A 24,736-nucleotide genomic window follows, 5' to 3' on the forward strand; every position below is an offset into this window, starting at 1 on the left:
AGACACAAAATTTGATTAAAGAATAGATCTTGACAAACAAAGATAAATCTGTTGTAGTTTTTATTTTTGGTCATTTCCTCAGAAAATCCCATTCCACATAAATCAATACACTTCATTTTGTGATGACAGAAATATATTGTGTTTTTACTGTTATATTAATTCATATAAAATAAAAATAAGCATATACAACAGCGTTAGATCTATTAAATAAAATATAAATGCTTATCAATAAAACACCAAACAACATTGCAATACATTTATCACTTACAGCTTTTTTCCACATGCATGTAGGTTAAAGGTTTGGTTGGCTTGCTTGTTTTGTTTTGATGACTGTTTGCTCAAGCATTTCAATTAAGTTTTGCAATTGCAATCAATTGAAAGGTTGTGCTTCAGCTTTTTTAATGCTATTGGATGTGTTTGCAAAAATTTATACAAGCAAGCAAGCCTATCAAACCTTCAAACTAAATGCATTATAAACTAGCTGTAATCTTATACTTTTCCATCCTTTACACAATACCTACAAATTGCAGTACAGTGGATTCATAATTATTCGATCGCTACCAAATTTCATTGTTTTCGTTGATAAAGGTTAGCAACAAATTAAAGTGTGAAATGAATTACATTTTTTCTATAGGGTTTTTTATGTAGATTTTGGCAAAACCATATAATCATTTGTCCACAAAAATTGGTACCTAGAGAAATACATGAATCCTCAGTATTCTGTCGTATATTCCAGAATATATTCTACTGAAAGCTAATATTCTAATGTTTCTTTTAGATATATATATGATTATTACACAAATAAACCAAAACCCTGTTTTTCTCTTTTGGGACTATCATTGAAAATTCAGTGTGACCCTAAACAGGAAGTAAAATCTAGGTAGGGGTCCTCTAGGGGGAATACATTTGATTTTTGATATACATGTGTACTAACTATAATTTATCACTGGGTGATATGTGAGACTTGTAAATGACATGAAAATTCAAATCTTCTAGCACTTTAATATTTGGAGACAATTTATAAATATTCAAATAATTATGATATAAAATAATATCAAATTAAGTACATAGATATGAAAAAGTACTTGGCTCGATTTTAATGACTTTTTCTTTTTACACAATCAACTTGAAACTTTTGATTTCACTCACTCGATTATATAGAAAAAATATTAGAGGACGATTTTGATTTTATGGTAAGTTTTAGGAATTTCTGCTCAATTTAAATGCACTTCTTAATTCCAATGATTGATTTTTGCTGATCGTTGGTAAATATTGCCATTCATATTTAGCACATTTCTATCACATTTTATTTTTTCAGATCAAAAGTTTAAAAAAATCCTTAAATAACTAAAAATCATTTAAAGTCACAACGTTAAGATACTATAAAAATTGTTCATCTAGTTAAAAATTCATTAAACCGTGTAAACACATGTTTATACAATTTAAATTTTTTGTTCTGTTTATATTAAATTTGAGCAAGTGAATTAAGAAATTTGGTATTATAATGTCTTCATTCTGCTTACTAAACAATATACACATAAATCAGCCATTACTGTGGAACTGGTTTTATGTATCTACAACTGATTTCAAAAAAAAAAATTAAATGAGATGAAAAATTCATCCCCATTTCAGTAAAAATTATGATCAAATTTTCCTTTCGTAAAATTTATTATAAAAGAGGCCTGCCCCTCCCCTCCCATATTCAAAACCCTGACACCTCTAAATCAGAATATGCTGGATCAGTCATCTTTAAAAATAGTCAAAATCACTCACTACTCAGTTGTCCACTGTAATCACAAATAAACCACCTTAGTGTACATCACTCCTGAAAGTTGTTTGGTGTTTTTAAATCACAGTTACTGCCTACTAACTTAAGTAGATACCATTTTACATAATAATAAGCACAAGAGTAGGTCATAATATTCTCATCTACTGACTATTAAAATTCAAGTCAACGATAAAATAGTGAACTACTTGTTATATAATTAGAGGAAAAAAAAGTACTCTCCTTAGTCAATATTTTTTTTAAAAGAAATAAATCAAATCAAAACAAAACACATAATTTACAGGTCAAGAATTGGCCGTTTCAAAATCTAATGCATTTTGGGAAATATTTCAAAAGCATAAACCAAAATGTTGTGATTGGTTTAAAACTTTAAAAAAAACCCCAGAAAGTCAACTAATGACTAACGTTATTTTCATTTTGGTGTATAAAGAGATTATCCATATTCCTTTAGATTCTGAAAAGGCAAATTGGGATTACAAACAAAATAAAAGTTTACATAAGAAAATCAACATATGATTTCATCTACCATACTTTAACATCTTAAATAAAATGTACAAAACTGACTTAACAAAAACAAATAAGTTTCTGTTAAATAAAAATAATACATTGGTGAATAAAAATCCAAGGGTATACTGTGGATTCATTATTATTCATGGGATACTAATTTTCATGGATTTCATTGGTACGAGTGAACCATGAATTTAAATATTCAACGAAGTACACATTTGCTATTGGGTTATATGCAGACTTTGACAAAACTACGGAATCAAATATCCACAAAATTGCAAGATTTCATTTTTCCATGAAAATTGGTTCCCACAAAAAAATAAACGAATCCACAGTATGTAAAATTATCTACCTTTCTTGTTCGTAAAACTCAATGAATTATAACGGAGCTTGATGATAATATTATGACCTACCATCTACTAGCCATATAAATTCTATATTTAGCAACGTAACTAAATTTGAGTATTGCACCTACCCCAAGTAACATAAATCTGACAATGATATTATGCTGAACTCAATACTATTTACATCAGATCCCTATGTAACCATGGTAACAATCAGATCAACTGCTTCAATGTTTATAATGGTTTGTTGGTGAAAAATACTTGTAATCTTTTCTGTAGTTAAACTTAATCCTTGTGCTTTTAATAATAGCCTTTTATAGACAAACTTTTCAAAGAGACAAAATTGAATATATATACTGATTTTTGTCAATTCCACCATATGTTTGAATTTTTTGCCAGTTTAAAGAATGTTTAAAGAAAGTGCCAAACTGCAAAAAACAAATCCTATTAATTCTAAGGGTCAACATTTTTCTTACAAGTCTGATTTAGATCACAACTGTGCTTCTTGATTTTTAAAACTATCCAAAAGAATTACTCTTGAAATATGTCTACTTTAATTTTTCATATTACTTCATTTTCAATTTTTATGATATCTAGGTCAAATCTTAAAAAATCCTGAAATAATATCTGATTTAAAAAAATCTTATTTTCATATTTATGAGTACCTCTCTTCAAAAATTGTTTAAATTTAATTTTGATCTGTAACAATGACAACTGTAAGATTTACATGTGGACCAATCAAATCCCTTCATTCAATGAAGACGGACAGTATTCGACCAATCAGTTCCCTTCACTCAATGAAGACAGACAGTATTCAACCCATCAAATCCCTCGACTCAATGAAGACAGACAGTTTTATGAATCAATGACTAGTTTAGCACTGCACCATTGTATGGATTTCATTTTGTGATGTCAGATTTATTTTACCCAGGTTTTCGTCACAAATATTCACTCATCCTAATTCTTATATTATAATAAGTAATAAAATTGTGAATATGTGAGTGACCATTATCTACATACATTTTTACATAACAAAAATACACAATATATATAAATAACATTCACTTTTTATCTTTTTTTTTACAAATACACTTTAGTACAAATAGTATATATAACAAATAACAAAAATATTTTTGTTCTTAAAATGGCCTTCCATAAACTTAATTAAAATTCTTTGATTTAATAGCAATTAAAATATACAAAAAAAACCTGTACATATCACAAGTCCGTTCAGATCAACTCTGAAAATAATGTAGTTTGCGATAAAAAAAAGAATGACATTCGGTTATATTGAAAAACCTATGCAAAATGAAAGTGATTTTTCATTTATAGTTCCTCTAGTCATTTAAAAACAAATTGGAGGAAGTTTCTAATGCTACTTTCCAGCATAAAAATGAATCATTTTATGAAATTGAGAAAAGAAAGTAGTAGGTTATATATATATTTTTTTGATCAATTGAAATATCTTTTTAGAATACTAGAGAATTTGATATTTTTGGGCCAAACTAATGCATTTATGATTGTTTATGAACGTTCACTTTTGCGGATTAATGAAGAGCAACTCATTTATTTTTTTTAGATTTCGGTGGATTAAAAGAGTCAACATGGTACAATAAGTGATAAAGATAAACTACACATCTAAAACTTTTCATTTTCTATACTGAACAAAAGAAGAGATGCACCAACTCAGTCCATTTTTCAGTAGAACATTTAAATGTGTTTTTATCAACATATTTTATAAAGTTTGGCCAATAATTTTGAAGTACATTAACTGGACTAATTAAAATTCTGTAAAAATATTAATTTATATATTTCCTCCGCCAAAAAAGGTAAGAAATGAAAACAGTGTAACTGGAAGGATGTGATGCTTCACATGTCATGTTCAGTATACTGTGAACTAGTTATAATATCTACTAGTGAACTAAATTGTTTCTCTAACATTTGAATTTTACTGTTACTATGTTTCTAGGATGTGGTTATTATTGTATAATTTTCACCTGATTTACAAAGGCTTAATTGGCTGCACACTAGTACATGAAGTATTTAAAGAATAGTATATAAATATATTTTCACAATAAGATATTTCTCAATATGAACAGTTAAATTAATATTAACCATCTGAAGTTAAATACTATTGTAACATTCTCAATGCAGTGGTAGAATCTTTGTGTATACATGCACATGTATTATACTTTTTAGTTCTTTCCTTTTTTCAGACTGCTGATTTTTATGCAGCCAATCAATCCATTGTTAATCAGGTAAAACTAATGGAAGAATATAGTAACAATGTATATAAATAACTCAATAAAAATAATTGCTATACAGGTGGTAATTATTTGGATCTTTTTGACTAAAATGGTTCGAGAAAACAACAGAGAAAAGCCACAGTTATTATACATTTACGAACTGATTTAACATTTTTGGAAAATGGAACTCAATAAATGCAAAAAAAAAATAAAAAGAATACATAATGCAATATAAAAATAAAATGCAGGCAATTTTCTAAAACATTTTGTTTGCTGTATCTCAATTTTGTTAATTTGCTTTGATCAGTTAGTAGGGAAATAAATATACTGCATAGTTTGAAATTTGAAACCAAGTAAAAAAATATTGAACTTGAATATAAAATTCTCTTGGTAAAAAATGATAAACAGTTTTTTTCTTCTTTCAGTAAGGCAATTTTTAGAAAGAGGTAAAAATACAGCAATCAAATTTTTAAAAAATCTTTCAGAGTTGCTCTGAAACTGGTTTTGTTCAGTAAAGTACATCATTATCAGAAATTGTAAATTTTTGGCCATACAGTAATGGTCTTGTACCATCCTGACTCTGGCCGTCTACATCAATATCTAGCAGTGTCGTCTGATGGGCAATATGAGGTGGGGTGTGACCAGGTGACAAACTTGATCTTGTAGAGTAGTATGGTGTATTATCGGAACTAGAAACTATGTCACCTGAACTTTGTGGAGAATCTTTTTTCCCGTTAAACATTGGCTGTGTAGCAGAATATCGTGTGAGAGTGGGCCTATTGCGTGGCCCCATGTCCAAGGTTTTTGGCCTCTCAGGGGTTTCACCGTTAGGTTTTCTCCTGGGAGGTATAGGTGGAGCAGGATCACTCTGTTCTGACTGACGCTTTGAATACTCTGAAGAATTCCTGGAATTTTGTGAACCCTGATCTTGTGATGAGGTATTTACAAATGACAAGTTTTTGGCATCACGTAAAACATCGTCCTCAAACGTCACTGAATGCCTATTTTTAGAAGATTTTGGAGTGTCATAATTGCTACTATTTGATGTCTGACGTTGTAAAACATTATGGGTTCGTTCTGGAATAGGTGAGTCACTATCACTTCCATACAACGACCTCCTCTGAACCGTAGTCTGGGATGTAAGTGTACTTGTAGATTGAAGAGTAGATGGGCTGTCACATTCGGCAAAGTCCTTAAACTGCAGAGGCAGATCATCAAAGTTTAAACTTGGTCTCCGTTTCACCTGATATCCATGATATGTATTATGTGGATACCCTGCTGCCGAAGTAAAACGATATGCAGCTGCATCATCCGATTCAATAAACGAGTCACGAACGGCTTGATTATAAGCATCTCTACGGTTCCCGATATACGAGTCTCTCTTCCTGCGAGTCACTTTTGTGTCATCTTTCTGAATTGGAACCCGTACATCATAACCAATAGCCACTGAACACAACATAGAAGCCATGTTCATTAAAGCACTATCGATTATTTTGTCTGACTTATCAGACCGTTTATTTGACAATTTAAAACTGCTCATTTCTCCACCATTTGGAATGTGTTTTTTAGAATCGTTCACGTCTGATGGCCAGTCATTTTCATCATCATCTGAAAAGTAAAGAGCAATTATGTAAATTGATTGGTTAAATAATGGGATACCAATATTCTTGAATTGAGGAAAACTTATACTTGTATTTCTGTGGAAACTTGATTTCAATGTTTTTTCAATGCATTTGTAAGTTAAACCGTGAAACATATATACTTTTCATAAATACCAGCAATCATACAATTCTTAAACTTAACTTTTCAAAGCATCTAACACCATACATTGATAAAAATTTGTGACAAAGCTGCCTCTTATTAAGTTCATTAATTTGGATGGATAGTTGTCTCATTGGCAATCATACCACATCTTCATCAAAGCTTGGGTGCATCCAGTCATTGACACTGTCCATGCTGAGAATGTATGTATTTTAGGATACAGTACACAAAAAGGGTAACAGGTATCTATGAGTGTTTTCATTTTTTATCTTCCACTATTTCTGTGGGTAGATGTAATTTGAATTCATACATTTCAAAATAGGCTTACCAACCATTTATCCATTTCGGAAAATCCTTCTTCCAGTGCACTGATTATTTTATACCATCATTTCCCCATTCATTAATACAATGCTAGTTGTTTATCACTACTTTTGTTTTTGTGATTAAATAAGAAGAGTGCTGATGATAGTATAAATTGTGCAATTTTCATTATTTTAGCACCATTTGTAATCTAAAATTCATTTCTTACCAGGCATTTCAAAGTAAAAGCCAAAAGTATTTGTATTTTTAATTATTTTGATGCAGTATACATTCTCCATTGAACAAGACTTTATATAGTATATGAAATGTTACTTTGAATCTCAGTAGCAAACATAAGGAACCTAAGGGTAAACAGTTTTATGTAAATCAAATGTTCATAAATTTTTAATTAAAGAAACCATTGTTTTGAGAAATTGGCTGTCATCTTAATAAATATACAATATATGTATGTTGTTTTTATCCTGAAATTTCTCCTATCACTTGAAAATTTAATTATTAAAATCTAAATAATTTTCTCTAATTTCTCAAAGAAATCAACACAGTGAAACACAGACCGGTTTGGAAACAGAAATATTCATATTACCGCTTGCTCAACATTGAAGTGGGTTAACAGGAGAATTTATTTGTGAAAGTACAAATAAAGCAAAAATTTATTTGTTTACCTGTTATTTGTACAATAGTTGGCTAATTGCAGGATAAAAGGAGATTCAAGGTTTTAAATAAGATGTCTAAATAAATCAAAATATTACATAAATCTCTGAGAGCTCCGATGTTGGAATGTCCGCCCATATTCTTCAGCGTTGGAGCACTTTTAGACCATCTTCCATCAGCAAAGTAAATTGATTGTCGTTGATGTCTCTCCTTCTGAACTGAACTTGGTCCCCATGTCCTCCCCTTTACCCCTTCTGATGCTGGATCTGTAAAATATTTACACAAAAGAATTATTTGAGGATTTTCTTCACTGAACTTAACCTTGCACAAAGATACTGTATGGGGGGTTATATTTTGCAAGTGTAAAATTTTACAAATTTCATTGAATACTGTAAATTCAGAAATTATTGCGATGTTTTAATTATTGCGAAAATGCAACAGGGTGAAAATCACAATAATTCAAACTGACATTTTGAAATATTTTCTATGAACTAGACAGGATTTTTTTTCATGTCGCAAAAATTAAAATCACATTATAGCCTTAAATGAATAAATCGCAATAATAAATGCACACGATATTTTCTGAATTTACAATAAGGTATACGAAATAATTTAGCGGTTATCATTTTGGCAGATTCAAAACTTTTATCAATACTTTTGTATGTGCACTTTTAAATTGGCCATTTTGTTCTATCCGCGAAAACAAGCAAAAATTTACAACCAGTGAAAATAACCCAAACAACAATATAGGAGTTACTGCAGTTATTTAATATGATACACATGTTTTGGTTCCTATGACAATGCCATTAGGATAAATACAAAACATAGAATCTTTATATTTATCCAAGTTTTGATCAATTTTCATGAAACAATAAACTTAGTTAGTTGGAAACCTGTAAACAAAATGTATTTTTCACCGCAAAAGCACAGAAAGTATTAAAAAATATTACATTGCCAGATGTTAATTTATGGAATTACCCCAAAAAGTGAAAATATATATAAAATGGTAATCTTACATGCTATTGCACGAAGTCTTGCTGGTGTATACGCAGGAGACTGAGGTGGACTATCATGACTATCAGGACTTGACGGTGCAGGAGGATGAAATTCATGTTGTACTGTTATGTTATGGCGGAAATCTGAAACAAAAAATATAATTCATTTAATTTTGGAGAAAAGATCTGTGTTTTAATTAACTGTTAATGCATTTATAAACAAAACAAGCCAATTTTTTCGTGAATAGTACACCAAAGTGTAATATTAAGTTGGATCTAAAAATTTATTAAGAGTTGTCTCTCTTCAGTCTCAAACAGAAGTCATGTGCCAAAAATTTAATATCGAATAAAAATAAATTTGGCAATCATTCCTTTGAATACTTCAAAAGACAGCTATGATGTGAAACACACATCTCTTCAATGCATCTTTTTATCTCTTAACCTGTCCGCAATAACGGACTTTATAAATTTAATTATTACTAAATACTGGTATGTCGTGTTGTTTCTAACAGACTTTATGGTGAGTTGAATAACACCTGTATCACTCAGATTACAATTCTACCTTCACATCTAAGTTTGTATTTAGCCTATTAAATACTTATTTAGCCTTGAGAATTGAAAGGTCAGTTTCCCATTCATACAATAGAAGTTGATAAATTTGGCTTCATGCCATTTACCTTGTCCAAAATTAAGGTCACTTTATTGTTATTGTGATATTGTTAAAGTACAAACGAACCCTATATTCTGACCAATACTTAAAACTTTGTGCATCTTGATTTAATTCTTAAAAATCTGTTAATGTTGAGTTTTAGGGGTTATTTATGGTTATATTAAATTGCATATTTCTTTACATGGTAGTTTTTTTTCAGATATTAAAAAAAAACTATCTGCTTGACTGTTATAGAAATAGACTATGCTTGCAGGTTATCTATTACACTGTCTTGTCTTTAGTTTACACCAAATCTGACAAATTATTATTTAGTTGCAAAATATTTTAAATGAGACCTGAAATTTTAAATGTGCATTGAACAATGTTGAAGGTTAAAATTATCATATAAACTAGAATGAAGAAACATCTTGGTCCCAAAAAAACATCAACCAGGATATAAAATTCCAAATATTAATTTATCATTGTTTATTATACTAATATCAGTTGAAATCTCAAGCCACTGTTTTTTATGTTTACAATTTAGGTCATGTCCCAACAGAAAATCAATAAATATGACATTACAATGTACTCTTAGCACAAACACATAAGGTCACTGTGAAATATACAACTAGGGCAAGAAACTATCAGTTATATCAAACCAGTTTGACCAGATGTTTAGTTTAAAACCAGTTTTACTAGATGTGTCCTATATATTGACAATGTAAATGACATGAGGACCTACATGGGTTTTTTAATATCTGTATTCTTTAAATTTTTATGGCATTTTCCTTTTAACATGTTTAATAGCCTTAAAAATAACTCTCATTCTGTAAAATGTTCATGAAAATGATTTTACTATATAGTTCTTTTTGTTACAAGATTATTTATCAATTATGTACATTGATCATTATATTATAAACAGCATTGCATTACAGTTACTAAAGTTTTCTTTTTAAGTTATTTTGCACATTTATTATTTATACTTTTGCACCACAGTATTCTCTATATTTTATTTTATTGTTCATTTTCTCTTTTCTCTATTTTGTTGTTGCTATTACATGTATTCTCTATTCTGTAAACCCCATTCTGACCCTCATAGGTAAACTTCTATTGTATGAATGGGATACACTGACCTTTCAATTCTCAAGGCTAAATAAGTATTTCATAGGCTAAATACAAACTTACCTGTCAAGGTAGAAATGTAATCTGAGTGATATCGGTGTTTTTCAAGTGACCATAATACTGCAATGACTCAAACTCTGCTAGCTTTCAGATTTTCCTTTTCTATTTTGAAGACAAATGATATTCTAAGCCTCACTGCCTGTGTTTAAATATTCTGCATACAAAACATATTGTTCTGTGTTGTAACAGAATGATGTTCTTTGTTCGCTGTCAAATCTTTTGTTTTAATTCATAGCTACAGTGTACATGTATGATCCTTTTGCATTGGAATGTGAATGTGGTTTTATTCAATCATCCAAATTTTAGACTATTAATTAGTATTTTTAATGTTCATTTCAAAGCAGTTGCATACTAAACAAATTGTTAATTGCTTCTGTTAAATCAACACATAGGAATTTAAAATGTGGCCATTAAAAGTCAATCTCGTTTCAAAGGCTGCAAAACTTTCACATTCAATACAGTTTCAGAGCATAAATTAAACACCTAAGCTTAAAATTAATAGTCACATTACCTGAAGGCTGACTAATAGCAGGGCCTCCAGCTTTGATTAATTTCAGACGACTCTTTTTAAACTTTCCCTTCCTAATTCTTGGTTTTGGGGCTCCCATGATCTGTTGTAAAATCATAATGTTAAGTTCTCTTTCTACAAGTTCTATTTCTCTTTCCTTCAGCTCCTGCTCTCGTTTATGTAACAATTCTTCAACTTTCTTCTGTTGTAATGCTGCTTTTGTCAGTTCCTCCTCTCTACAACGCAGTTCCTGTTAAAAATAATCAAATATACAATGAATGTATGATGTATTTAAAATGACTATACTTCTTTATAAGTCTTCCTTTATTTTTGAATGATACTGTGGAATCATTTATTTTTGTTTGGTACCAATATTCATGGTTTGAGGAAAAATTGCATATTCCTGGATATATCAATTCATGGTTTTGGCAAAGTCTGCATACAATCCCTTAGAAATTTTGTAATTTGCTGAACATTTATTATACCCACGAAATCAATGAAAATTGGTATCCAACGAATATCAATGAATCCACAGTCATGACAGTAACCTATTGTACTGTTTAAAAATGTATCAAATATTAAGGTGAAACAGAACTCTTTTGGTACCAAAATCAACCAGTTTTGAAATAAACATTTCCTTCTCCCAGAAATTGAATGGGATATTTTTAGATAATGAGGCAGTATTTTTATTTTAACCCTTTGGTGGATAGTTGTCTCATAGGCAATCATACCACACCTCTTTATTTTCATATTAACAGGAGCCTGTAATTCATTATTACCATTAGTAGCTGTCCAACATATTTTTATTTTTTTTTGAACTTTAATCAGGCTGTAATTTTTTTGTTTGAATTGTATCACATTGAGTCATGTTGTTTAATAGCTAAGGGATCTTCAAGAACTAATTTTCTTCGGTATGAGAGACACTAATTTAAAAGTTGATAAAGATAACCTGTTACAATTATAGAAAATAGTGAATTAAGATTAAGTGCTAATTGGGTAAAATCAAAAGTGACTACTTTCCCATAATACATTTATTTCTGGACCAGCCCTTACTTACAACATTTGCTCATTTTTTAAGTTTTACGGTACCTGTATTTGCTTTCATTTTGTCATTAATTTTCTGTTATATAGTTGTCTCATTGGCAATCGTACCACAATCCAATTTTTATAATTAAACTATACTTTGAAAAGTTTACGGTTTATAACAATTGTCCCTGCTTTTGGTTTGTTTGGTACACTGGTGATGATTCAATTACCTTTTCTTTACTACGGAGTTCATCAAACATAGCTTCAATTTCCAGTCGCCAGTCCTCTTGCATAGTTTGAAAAGACTCCTGAGGTGTAGTCATAAATGGCGAGGCAGCAATGTCCGCAAGACGAGACAGAATTTCCTTAAATGTTGGCCGTTCATGGGATTCCTGATGCCAACAATCTGATATAATATGAAATAGTTTAATAATGGTTCCATGTATTGTGAATGCAATATCATTTAGATGTTTAATGATATATATACTTTCTATTACCTTCCAACCAAACTTTATTTTCCTTAGAGTTGGGTATTTTTGTTACTTTACTTTTTGCATGCATATTTCTGTGATGTTACAGTTGACAAATATATGGTTTAAGTTGATGGTGTCATGGATATTCCTATTGATATTATACAGGTAGTTATTACTGTTAATTCAGAAGTTATTGCGTGCATTTATTATTGCGATTTTTGAAAAATAGAAAAAAAATGTGAGATTAATCATTGCAATGTCAAGAAAGTCTGCATACAGATAAATATGTATTAGATATAAGAATGGTAGTTCTTATTATTGCCATAATTACTTGTCGCATTATTTGCATTAATAAAACCCTAGCAATAATTTCTGAATTTACAGGATATCCATGACAGTTTAATGTTTATGATCTATGCAAAAAAAATAATGCAATATCATCATTGTCTATCATGACTTCAGGAGTCTGATAAACTAGGGTAACATAATAAATAAAGACAGTGTCAGATTGCTAATAGATTTTGTTTGCTAAATTGTGAGGTTTAACATGACAGGTACCATATGTTGAGCAGGATCTGCCTACCCTACCCGTGCACATGAGAACACCCCAGTTTTTGTTGCCAATGTGGTTCAAGTTGCTCTATCTTTAGTTGTTTATGATGTGTTTTGTGTGCTTTTGTTTATATATTGGTCTTTTTCTTTTTAAGCCAAGGCATTATAACATAATTTTCGAATTATGAGTTTTAATGTCCCTTATGTTACCTTTCTTTAACCAATTATTTCAATGATGTTTTTCTAAGGGGTCTGATCTACTAGCCTGATACCTGTCAATCAAATGGTCAACATGACATATTATGTCTGTTATGTTTACCTGACATGAGCTTGGAGAAGAGGCCAGGGCAGGTAGATGGTATTGGTAGTGTTAGCTTGTTTACAGCCACACCGTAAGCTACACCAAGGGCATCGATTCCTTTGTATGGTGTTTCTCCTGTTAATAGCTCCCATAATAATACACCATAACTGTAAATATCACAAAAACATATCTATTAATAATTACAAATATTGGGTTTTTTTTGTGTGGAAGGCATATCATTTTTGTCCAGACTGTTTGTTTGCATTTGTCATAGAGTTTTTTTTCTTTCAAAAAAATCTCCTAATTTACAATTCAATGAACTGTAACTTGAGAAGTTGCTTTTCGTTGTTTTTGTCAAAATTTATGTATTCAATTGTTCATTTTATTTTTATAAAAGCTACTGCTCATTACAGTTTTGTAAATTTATTATTTTATTTTTTATGTTTATTTAACCCATTGCAGCCAGATTACAACAAATTACTTTGGTGATTCCATAACTTTGTTGATGAAGTCACTAGTTAGATTATCGGGACTAGGATATTAGTGAATATTTATAGATTTATGCTAATTTTCTTCTCATGAATTGAACATAAATAGTTAACTTACAAAAATTGGTTGGTTAACGGTTTATACAAACATACAATTTTTGAGATTTCACGAAAAATAAACGAAACCGCCATACAGTAACCTATAGATGTTAATTTTTGTGTCATTTGGTCTCTTGTGGAGAGTTGTCTCATTGGCAATCACACCACATCTTCTTTTTTTATAAGTAATACTTAAATACCTCCAGACATCACTGCTTTTTGAGAAGGTAGAAGTTTTAATAACTTCCGGTGCCATCCATGCATATGTTCCTGCAGCACTCATCCTGGTTGTCTTGGATACCTCTCTTGCTAAACCAAAGTCCGTTATTTTCAAAGTTTTTTCATAAATGTCGTCATTCTCTACTGGTTCTTTGATGAGTACTAAAAGAGAAATAATAGTACATGTAATAAATATATATATGATGCATATTATTGCAACAAAAAAACTTAAAAGGGTAGATAACTCTACCAGAATTAAGACAGGGTATGTTCAGACACTTTCTGTTTTTCCATATGCAAATATACTTCCTACCATGAAGGTTTCAAAAGTCCATAATATTATGTGGAATGCAGGGAGGTTTCCTCTATCTAAAAAAAGACATACACTTCTTTAAATTGCAATTTTTGACTGATACAGGTAACTACCTTGAAAAACATAGTGCATAGAGTATATATAGACGGAATTTGAGGATATTCCGACATAACTATTCTTATTGAACAGTAATACAGAATAGATTACTGTAAACCAACTTATTTTCGCGGATACTTAATTTCGCGTTTCATCCTTTCTTGACCACTTCCCGGCTATTAAATTTCGCAATTTTCTGATCAACTTGATGAAGTTTAATAAGGAAAAAACCAAGTTGTACATATTTGAGAAGTTTTATATTTGCGTTACTTTTCTACTCACAAAAGTCGCGAAAATAAATCACCCGCAAAAATAAATTGGTTTACACAAGGATTTGTATAGTTAACTATTCAAATCCTTGGTTTACAGTATAATCGATAGCCAGGATGGCAGCTGGTAGCAAACTTTGTTTAATATCAAAAATTATAATTAATATATCTAATTTATCAGGATGAAGAGTTTCTTTTATTCTTTTAATTCTTAATGCATGTAATTCAATTGTGCTGAGATTTTGAAAAGTTAAAATAGTCTTACAGCCCTTTTATTTAATGTCCGATCATACATGTATGCTAAATCTAAGTCAAGGCTATTAATCTAAGAAATTAACGTAAGTGCTTAAAATTCAAAACGGGCTGTATCATCTACTAGTATGTCAACAAGGAAAAAAAAAGTTTATTTACTTTTTATAAGAAATGACTGAAACGTACTACTCGTACTACTAATTTTTCTCGTAATTTATTTGACCACTTACCACAGACCACACTATGTAATCACGTAATTAATGACTGACTACATTTTTATACATGTAATAATTAATGACACCAATTTTTTCAAATGTTGGTAATTACTACAGTGTTTAGCATGTTTAGTGAGTGTTAACATGTGATTTACATAAAGTTTGGTGTTTAATACTGTCAGTTTATTTCATTCACAACATTGGATCATGCCACTTGTTTATTGTTGAGTACAGTATATTGACCTCATGTTGTCTTTTGGTTCTCCTGTGGCATACAGTCTATGTTTTTATAGATGTATACACAAAATTGTGAAAGGAAACAGTGAAAGTGTCAACGAGAACCTGACCAAAGAGTAGAAAACAGCCCAATGCCATCAATGAGCCTTCAACCTTCAACACAGCGATAAAATCCTTCAACTAGAGGTGGGCTTCATCTAGGCCCTAAATAAAAAGGTGTAGTTCAGTGAAAACGTCCTACAAAAACTTTGGGAGAGTCTGGGCGTGGGCACTTGAAAACATGTTCAACACCACCACATGTGCCTGTCGCAAATCAGGAGCCTGTAATTCATAGGTTGTTTTTGTTACATTCTGTCATGTAAAGGCCTATTGTAGCTTGATGCACATCATTTGGCTTCTGGTGGAAAATTGTCTCATTGGTAACTATACCACATCGCCTTATTTTCATAATCAACATATACAGCTTTTGTCAGACTGTTGCTAACATACATATTGTATGGTTTCTGATGAAAAATTGTCTCATTGGCAATGTTGGCAATCATACCACATCTTCCTATTCTTTTACTAAAAGCATGGAAAATAGGTTAAACTTCCAATATTTTAATTAATCTGAGGTTAACTAATTTGAGTGGGCTAGAACGGTATTCCCATGGTCACAAGGTAGAAATGACAAATCTATATAAACTGCAGTATACATCCTAGTCCAAATGATTCTGGCAGCCGATTACCTGCATTTGACAATGACAAATGTCCAAAATTTAAAAATTTAATGTTTATGAGAAAAACTGTCCAGAAAGACTAAATTATTAATGTTCACAAAAAAACAAGAAACAATTACCAAACATTACGTAAAAGATGTCATGTGATTTTTATTTTTTTTTAATTTATATTCCACAAGTTGACCTATTTCACACTTTTAAAGACATACACATAACTGTTGTCATAATTCATCTCCATTAAAAATATTACTATATTATGTCATCTTAGCTTGTTTACTAATGACATTTAGGATTTTTTCCCCTTTTTTTGCATAAATTTAAAGCCAAAATTACATTTAATTTGCAAAATGTCCATGTTGACCGATTTTGTTTTTAACAAAAAATATCAGTTATCAAAAAGTTGATTTTTTTTTTAATTAAGCAGTGATTTAGAGATCTTTTAAACATGGAAAATTATAAACAATCAGGAAATGTAAAATAATCCTATCAAAACATTATATGACAATGAACTGCAAAAAAAAGTATAATTTCCAAGATTGAAATTTAAAGCTTACAAAATTTTAAATTGCATATAATTCAGGTTACCTTTCAAATTGATATTTAACCGAGTTTCAATATTTTGCACGATTTATTTAATTTGTTCAGTTAGCATTTAAATATCAAAAAAACTTTTCCGAAATTAGAATACATTATTCCATTATAGGTATTCCAACCGTTTAATTATGTAAGGGTGTTTCTCCTTCAACCTTTAGATTTTAGCCCCACCCTTTGGGTTTCTCATATGATGAATTCTTATTTTGAGGAAGAATGACCGAGATACTTAATCATTATAATTTTCAAAGACAATAAAAACACTTTAATTTTCAATCATAAAATGATAAAAAATTCGAACAGATTTATTTCAGTGAACAGTACTACAGACATACACATGTACATGTATGCAGTCTTCACGCTGAGTGCCAGCCCAGGCAGCTCAGGCTTTTAAAATTGCTCTCAGGTCTGTAAAAATCATATCTACAGGCCAACAGAATCTAACTAAAAATTTTCAAAAATTGAGTTCTGGGCCTGTAGATTTAACAGTTCATCGTAAAGACTGTATATGTATTTAAGAGTAAATTGCAAAAGGTACATGTATACATTGTAACATTGTCATTGATTGAAACTTCTAAAGTCTTAACGGTTAACCCATGAAATTTTTCGTTGGTGATCCCTGTATTAAAAAGAAATTGTGTTAGATGTTTTGAGAGTTTTTACTATGAACATGATAAAAGTGCTGGCACATTATAAACAGTACATTTTCACATATATCATGTTTTATCAAATTTTGATTGATCGTTAAAAATCTGTTTTATATTTTTAACATCACTAAATAAGTATTCTCTAATGAATACATTATAATGGTCCCTATATACCAAAAATTGTATTTGACAATTTTATTGCCTTAAGAGTAAAACACTGGAAAATTGTTTTTTAATTAAAAATTTCGGTAAGAAAATAACTGAATGGACAATGTTTTTGATCTACCTGTATTTAAAAACATAACAGATTTTATGTTCATTTCTAATGTCAATTTCGTCAACCAATTAACCCATTAAAATGCATTTGCATATATAATCAATGTAAGTCTGGTTATTAAATGAAATATTTTACATAGCTGGAATAAAATCACATCATCCAAAATGTCATAGGTTTATGTTTTTACAAAGTTGTGTCACACTGCCAACCACTAATATTGACAGATATATATCTAATGTTTACTCTTGTTTTAAAGTTACGCATGTACACAAATTGATCTTTTTTTTTTAACATGAAACAGACCCAGTTTTAACCCACATTTTCGTATCTGACATCATTCAGTTTAACCCGAAAAGACAAAAAACGTTATCTCTTACAAATTTAATCAAAGTGATGAATTAGCCAACACCAATCAAAATAATTTTCTGTCATTATATGTTTGTGTTTTATACTATACACAAAGTTAAACTTTTATTAACCAAATTAATTTTCTTAGTCAAGCATGCATGTAGTTGCAAATTTGTACCGCACACAAAATGTTTTTTTTACCTCAACTAATATTTAATAATGTTGAATTAAATCAGGAAAAATTTAATCTTGACAATTTAAAATATAGATAAAGATATTCATATGACCTACATGTAAACATGTATTTTTAATACTAAATAAACCTAATGTTTCAGTGAAATCTGTTGAAAATAATCCAGAAGTAAAAAAAGCTACTATGAAATGGACTACTGTGGATTTATTTATTTTCGTGGATACCAATTTATGTGGATTGAGGAAAACTTACATGTTCGTGGATATTTGATTTCGTGGATTTGCCGAAGTCTGCGTACAAACCATGAGAAAATTTGTCATTCGTTGAACATTTAATTTCGTGGTTCAACTGTTCCCACGAAATCCATGAAAATTGGTATCCAACGAATAATAATGAATTCACAGTATTAAAATGAGCAATTCTTTAATTAAGGTACAATTAAACATCAGTTGCAGAGTTGTTTACAAGTGATGTTCAAAAGTACTGACAGGGAGATTTTGCAAAGAAATAACAAGATTTTGGCACTTTGGAATAGCAATAAAAGTGAGGCCTAGCAGATCCTCCTCAATTAAGGGTCACCAAGGAAAAATATTTGAGATTTCTACAGTTGAAATAATGAATATGTGCCTGTAGCTAGGTCAACAAGTCTAGCTAGGTCAACAAGTCTAGCTAGGTCAACAAGTCTAGTTTATTTTCCCATCTACTGGCCCATGTAAACAAAGTTTGCCCTAAAGAAGTATGTTAATCAGGAACAAAGACTTATTGGCCAATAGGATTTGTCTTAAACAAAACTCTTCCTGGCTTCTCCTGTTATTTATATGCTCTACAAACCAGGCCAGTTAATACATGTAAATGCAAGCCCAAAGTATAAATATAGTACAATGTATACATATATGTTTCTGGTCTCTTGACAGAACAAATAGAATAGATAATGAGGTAAAAAGAAAATTAAAAAATCTTAAAATATTTTAAATAGACTTAAAACTTGTACAGAAATATTCTGGCCTTGCAGGTACAAAATGTACATTTTACATGTATATAATGGACAGGAAACACAACTATATATTTGATTGGCCTAAGCACTATTTTAACCCTTGATGAAACACATGTATCTTTACATGTAGTCTTTACAAAATATAATAATAACCATATGAGATATGATAATAATACGTCTACAGATATGATATATATTTATGGCCTTGAATCCCAGTGTCCAGGTCAGGGAAATCCGGTCTGATAGTGTCCTAAATTTAAACAAGACCCACCCACCTACACACTGAAGATGAATTCATCCTTGACAGGTTACAAACATATCATGTTACAAGTTTTATAGTTTTCAATTGAAATTTAAATGAAACGAGCCTATCCTACTGTTAAAAGTTCATACGATCTTTTTTAAAAAGGTGTTCTAATAATCCCTCCTTATCTATAATGGTATACATTGTGATAATAGCAGGATAAAACATAACCACAATCATGTAATATTTAATGCAGTGTGTTTGAACTCATATTTGTGTCTTATGTATGTCAACTGGAAACTTATAAGAATTATATCAAACAAACAGGAACAGACAAAGATCGATACAATGGAACAGATTGAGAGAAAAAAGTAGTTCAACCTGTTACATGTATATAAATATATTTACTATAACTGTCCTACATGTAAGACATTTAAATACACATGCAGCATGTGCAGTGCAGTTACAATCATTGATAAACAACAATAGGCAATTTCCATAATCTTTTCTGAAAGACTATATATCTTGTGATTTCTTCTGTTACATATTTAAGGATCTACTTTTATATGTCAGAACAGAATTTATATGTATCATCACTGGTGCCAACCTTCAAAATTAAAAATTGTGATGATTTTTCATTTTTTGCATGTGTAAAGTTTCAGTCTGCTATACATGTATCAATCTTTTTGATTTAGTCTTTACAGAAGTAAATAAATACTCTACCAGTGGTGGATCAAGAAATTTTCATAAGTGGGGCCCACTGTTTGCCTTAGAGGGGTCTTCCTCAGGTCATACTTCAGTGGTTCCCTATATAATAAACCAAAGATCCCAAAGAAAAAGGGTGGGGCCTGGGACCCCTGTGCCTTCCCCCTAAACCTGCCTCTGTCTATAAAATTGTTTTTGTAAAATGGTCACTTATAAAGGAAATATAACTCCTATAAAAGTAGACTGAAGGTTTTTGACATTTGACTTATTTGTAGATTTTGTCTTCCTGAGCTTTTTGCAATTTAAAGCCAACTACAGTTTTCACTTAAAACACACACAAGAGAAAGCTAACTTTAGACCAACAGGGGGGATACATGTAGGACCATTATAGGGACTCCAGGATGGGATGTTTTCAGGCTCAGGATTTTGGGATTGACCCTTTCGGGATGCAGGAATTTCTTTATTTGAATTTCGGGACTTCAGGATTACGTATTTTTAAGCCCAGGATTTCAGGATCAGGACCCCTCCTACCCCCCTCATACATGTATATGACAAAACCACAGAACCATGAAAATGAGGACATGGACAGTTGTCAATATATAGAGAATATATAATTGACCTATTGCTAATAGAAGAAATGAATTTGAGAAATAAATCAAACCAACAAAAATTACAAATGTAACAAGAGGTCTAGGTCAGATAAAATTGGCCAGAAAAAGCATGTTCCTGACCAGTACACCTTCCAGTCATTCCACATACAAAATACATGTACATGTAAGGATCCCCCCGGAGTGGACAAACAATTTAGTCATTTGTTTTCTCTCAAAGGAAATTATTCTACTGGTAATTTTCATTTCTCTCAAAGTTGTAGTTGCAACCAAATTTCCAACAAAAGAGTTTAAATTCAGGAATCTTAAGGTTGGAGTCAAGTGCACTCACACCAGGGGGTTCAACCTCACAACTTCAGTATTGACCTGCTAGTGATTTATACTGTAGTAGAACTATATAGACAACTTGGCCACTGAGGCCCCCATTAACACAGGAAAATCATGAACATTGGTTTTAAAATAAGGATATATGTGTATTTCCAATGTCATGAATGTGGCAATTCAACTATCAACAAGAGTTCAAAGTCATTTGTAAAATGTACAAGAAAGCAACATCATGTATACTTGAACAAGTAGTTATCATTTAATGCCTTCCACAATGAGTAAAACCAACACTGAAGCACAAAATTGCATGATATTTTGATCCTCTTAATTTCTTACAAATAATTCTTACATGTTCATTTTTAGCTGTGTACAAATCTTGCACAATATATTTGTGGAAATCTAACAGTTTTAAATACTGAATGCAGTTATCATTGGGCCATAATAAATAATAGGTTTGTTTGCCCAAACGCTACCTACCCAGAAAAAAGCTGCCTACTCAAATTCTTTTATTGTCCTGATTTGAAGAAGTTTTTTTTTAATCAAATAGACATGAAGACTAATAAACATCTGATACTTCAATTTCTTTTTTTGAAAAAAAAACCCAGAAAATGCTTACCTACCTACCCGCTGCCTCAACCTTTGGGTAGGGTTTGGGCAAACCAAAATATTTTTAAGTGGTACCTTGCTTCAGCTGAAAAGTACAATCTTTATGACTTTGGTCTAATGCGTGCAAGGAGAAATAACCTCCTTACTCTTTAACCAAAAAGCAAAAACTAAGGGCATAACTCATGTGATATATACATGTAGATATCAATTCAAACTTCCTCTGTAGATCTATAGAAAATCAAAATGATTTAGTCAAGTGGTACTTAACTTATCCACAAACTAACAAAAAATTTTTTTTGAGATAATCATGATAATAAAGAGGATTAAGTTTTGAATTGTTGCCAAAAACTGTCCCAATTGAGCTGTACTTGTATTCTTTGGTTCATGATAGAGATTGTGTTGAAATTTAAGTGGCACATCATTGACATGTAGCATTCAAACTCCAAGTCAAATGTAAAACTATGAGAAGATTTATTCTGGCAATGTCTGGTTTTATACATATATCGATTCAGCTGGTGTACATGTACATGTATCTGTATCTTTACATTGAAGGTACCAGTTCTGTCTTTAACTTGATGTCAGGGTTAACTTATTCATGTACATGAATACAAAAGCTAGTGCACTCTTTTTCTTTAAAGTGAAATATCCACATATAAAGATTGAGGAAAAAATTTGAACAAGCAACTGCATTTACATTTGTACAAATGTAAAACTGATATAATGCTGTCATATATTATTCTTTGATTCAACTAGGGTACTTTAACTTTGTCAATAATCCTGGAAAATATATTTTAAGACACAGTGTATAGACACACAAAATTTATGTGTAGCAATGATTCCTTTTACCTTAATGTAAACTAGTGAATTTACAATTGTTCACAATCTCTTAGTATTACAATTAGATGTGTACATGTACATTGTACAATGTATCTCATCTGGACATTCTTGACCAAGCAGTGGTCTCAGGCTGGATTATATGACCCAGGATATTGGGTGGAAGAGTAGCAGTTCTAATAGATTCCATGTTACAATGTTAAATGGAGATGTTCATTTGCAACTAATTATTTTTTTAGTAACATATTATTTAATGGTGGTTAAAACTTATGGAGCTAAGCTTCATGTAAGGTTTGATGATGTTTAATAAATTGTACATGTAAAAAAAAATGTATACATGTACAATGTATGATGACTTGATTGGGGTACATGCACATAGTTTCCTAATCCTAGAGCTTCCACTTACACAGGAACTTATTGTATTACTGCCTTATTTGCTGTGCAACTGAATTAATAATATACATGTACAATTTGTACATGCACATAATAAATAAATTGTAAAGCAGTGTCTTGCTGCCCTAGGGTGAGGAATCCCACGTTTTATTTCAAAACTAATTGTAGACATGGTAGAAGGAATGCTGTCAATTTTAGTGCTGATATAAAGTATCAAAAGTTTTAAACTATTTTAAATCCAACTCCTTATACTTACTATTGCTTGATTTGAGGTCACGATGTATAAGAGGAATGGGGGATTCCTCATGTAAATAATTCATTCCCCTAGCAATCTGAATAGCCCAGTCAACAAGAACATCCGGAGGGATTCTTCTGCCATATAATATTCTATTTAAAGATCCACCTGCTGCATATTCTATAACTAAACATAAGTTTGGTTCTTTTAAACAGACTCCTTTCAGAGCAGCAATGTTTATGTGATCGAGTAACCAAAAGACTTTAGCCTCTTGTCGGACACTTTCAATCGTTGAAATAACTGGTTCATCTGGATCTTGTCTTGCAGCTTTGACAGCAACCTCTTCCCCATTCCATATTCCACGATACACTTTTCCAAACCCACCAACACCAATAACTTCTTCCAACTGCAATTCATTGAAATCTATTTCAAAGGGTCGATTCGATGGAATGTTATGGAGTCCACTAGCAACACTACTGTTAATGTCAATTGCAACAAAGTTACTTGGGAAGATACCCACTTTATTACCCACCCTACCTGTCCACCAACCTTCATCTCCTGATATATGAGAATCTGTTGATAAAACTTCCAATAGTGTACCCCTTCTAAGGGTTAGTTCATCTTCACGCCTGGCTTCATAATCAAAAACAGCTGTCCATAAACGGTTACTCGTCGTCTGAACTCGGTTGTAAGCATTGTTTTTGTTCGATGCCATCGAACTCTGGGGACAAGAGAATGTACTAGGCATTAACAGAGTTCCTAACCAACCTTATCGCGTTCAAAACAATCACCAAAACTGGTGTTGTTTTGTACTCTTCTGTCGCTTTGGCACAGAATCGCCCGGTTAATTGAGCCATACGAATTAAAATAACGTTGTTATTAAATGAACTATAATTTTTTCGAAAAGATAACAATAAAAACAAGTATTCCTAAGACATTTGATTCAACGTTTTTCTTGTAAATCCATTTTCATACACCTTTGTCTATTATCGTAAGACGAGCCGCCATTCTTCATGTACTTTGACCTTGAGGTCAATCTCATAGGGTAGTTCTAAAAACATTGCGACTGCTCTGATCTTTTTAAAAGGGAAGAATATATGATATAGATAGGTAAATCAATAGACATTGTAGTAATTAAACCAGCTATATACAAATTAAATCCTTATTTCATCTAATGGAATCACATATTCCCTAGGAATATCAACAATGAACATAAAGTGTTATCTTGATAATTTGTTGATGGAATATAAAGGAGAAGGGGTAACAAAAATTAAAAAGGAAGATACAAATGGGAATTTAGAAAAAAAAATATAAAAAAAGGATTCGTGAATTAAGCGCACCTGTGTAACCTCCTCAGAATTAATATTCAGTTCATCCTGGGACATAATTTATTGGGTTTTCCCAGGTGAAGCACAGGAGATAGCGAAGAAATACATTATTGAACCTTATGATAAATGGTTTATTAATATCCTCTGTCCAAATTAATCCAATTTTGCAAACTTTATCCTTATTCCTTCATTTGAAATAA

General features: G+C 31.0%; 1 protein-coding gene across 1 annotated transcript; it reads right to left on the minus strand.

The window, feature by feature from the left end:
- Positions 1-487: 487 nt before the first annotated feature.
- LOC134701482 (mitogen-activated protein kinase kinase kinase 9-like) lies at positions 488-24,239 on the minus strand. The gene is made up of 8 exons (XM_063562635.1): positions 23,230-24,239; positions 14,090-14,270; positions 13,321-13,469; positions 12,207-12,382; positions 10,954-11,200; positions 8,633-8,755; positions 7,715-7,882; positions 488-6,491 (listed from the first exon to the last, which is right to left on the minus strand). The coding sequence occupies exons 1-8, from the start codon at positions 23,954-23,956 to the stop codon at positions 5,392-5,394; spliced, it is 2,871 nt and encodes a 956-aa protein (XP_063418705.1). The 5' UTR covers positions 23,957-24,239; the 3' UTR covers positions 488-5,391.
- Between the last annotated feature and the right edge of the window lie 497 nt (positions 24,240-24,736).

Source organism: Mytilus trossulus, unplaced genomic scaffold (genome assembly GCF_036588685.1).
Source record: "Mytilus trossulus isolate FHL-02 unplaced genomic scaffold, PNRI_Mtr1.1.1.hap1 h1tg000244l__unscaffolded, whole genome shotgun sequence".
Taxonomy (NCBI): Eukaryota; Metazoa; Mollusca; class Bivalvia; order Mytilida; family Mytilidae; genus Mytilus; species Mytilus trossulus.

Coding starts and splice junctions, on each gene's coding strand:
- LOC134701482 (XM_063562635.1), bottom strand. CDS start 23,956: ATGCCTAGTACATTCTCTTGTCCCCAGAGTTCGATGGCATCGAACAAA. Junction 13,470..14,089: donor AAAAGCAGTGATGTCTGGAG/GTATTTAAGTAT, acceptor TGATATTTACAG/TTATGGTGTATTATTATGGG. Junction 6,492..7,714: donor CGGAGCTCTCAGAGATTTAT/GTAATATTTTGA, acceptor TTTACTTTTCAG/ATGATGATGAAAATGACTGG.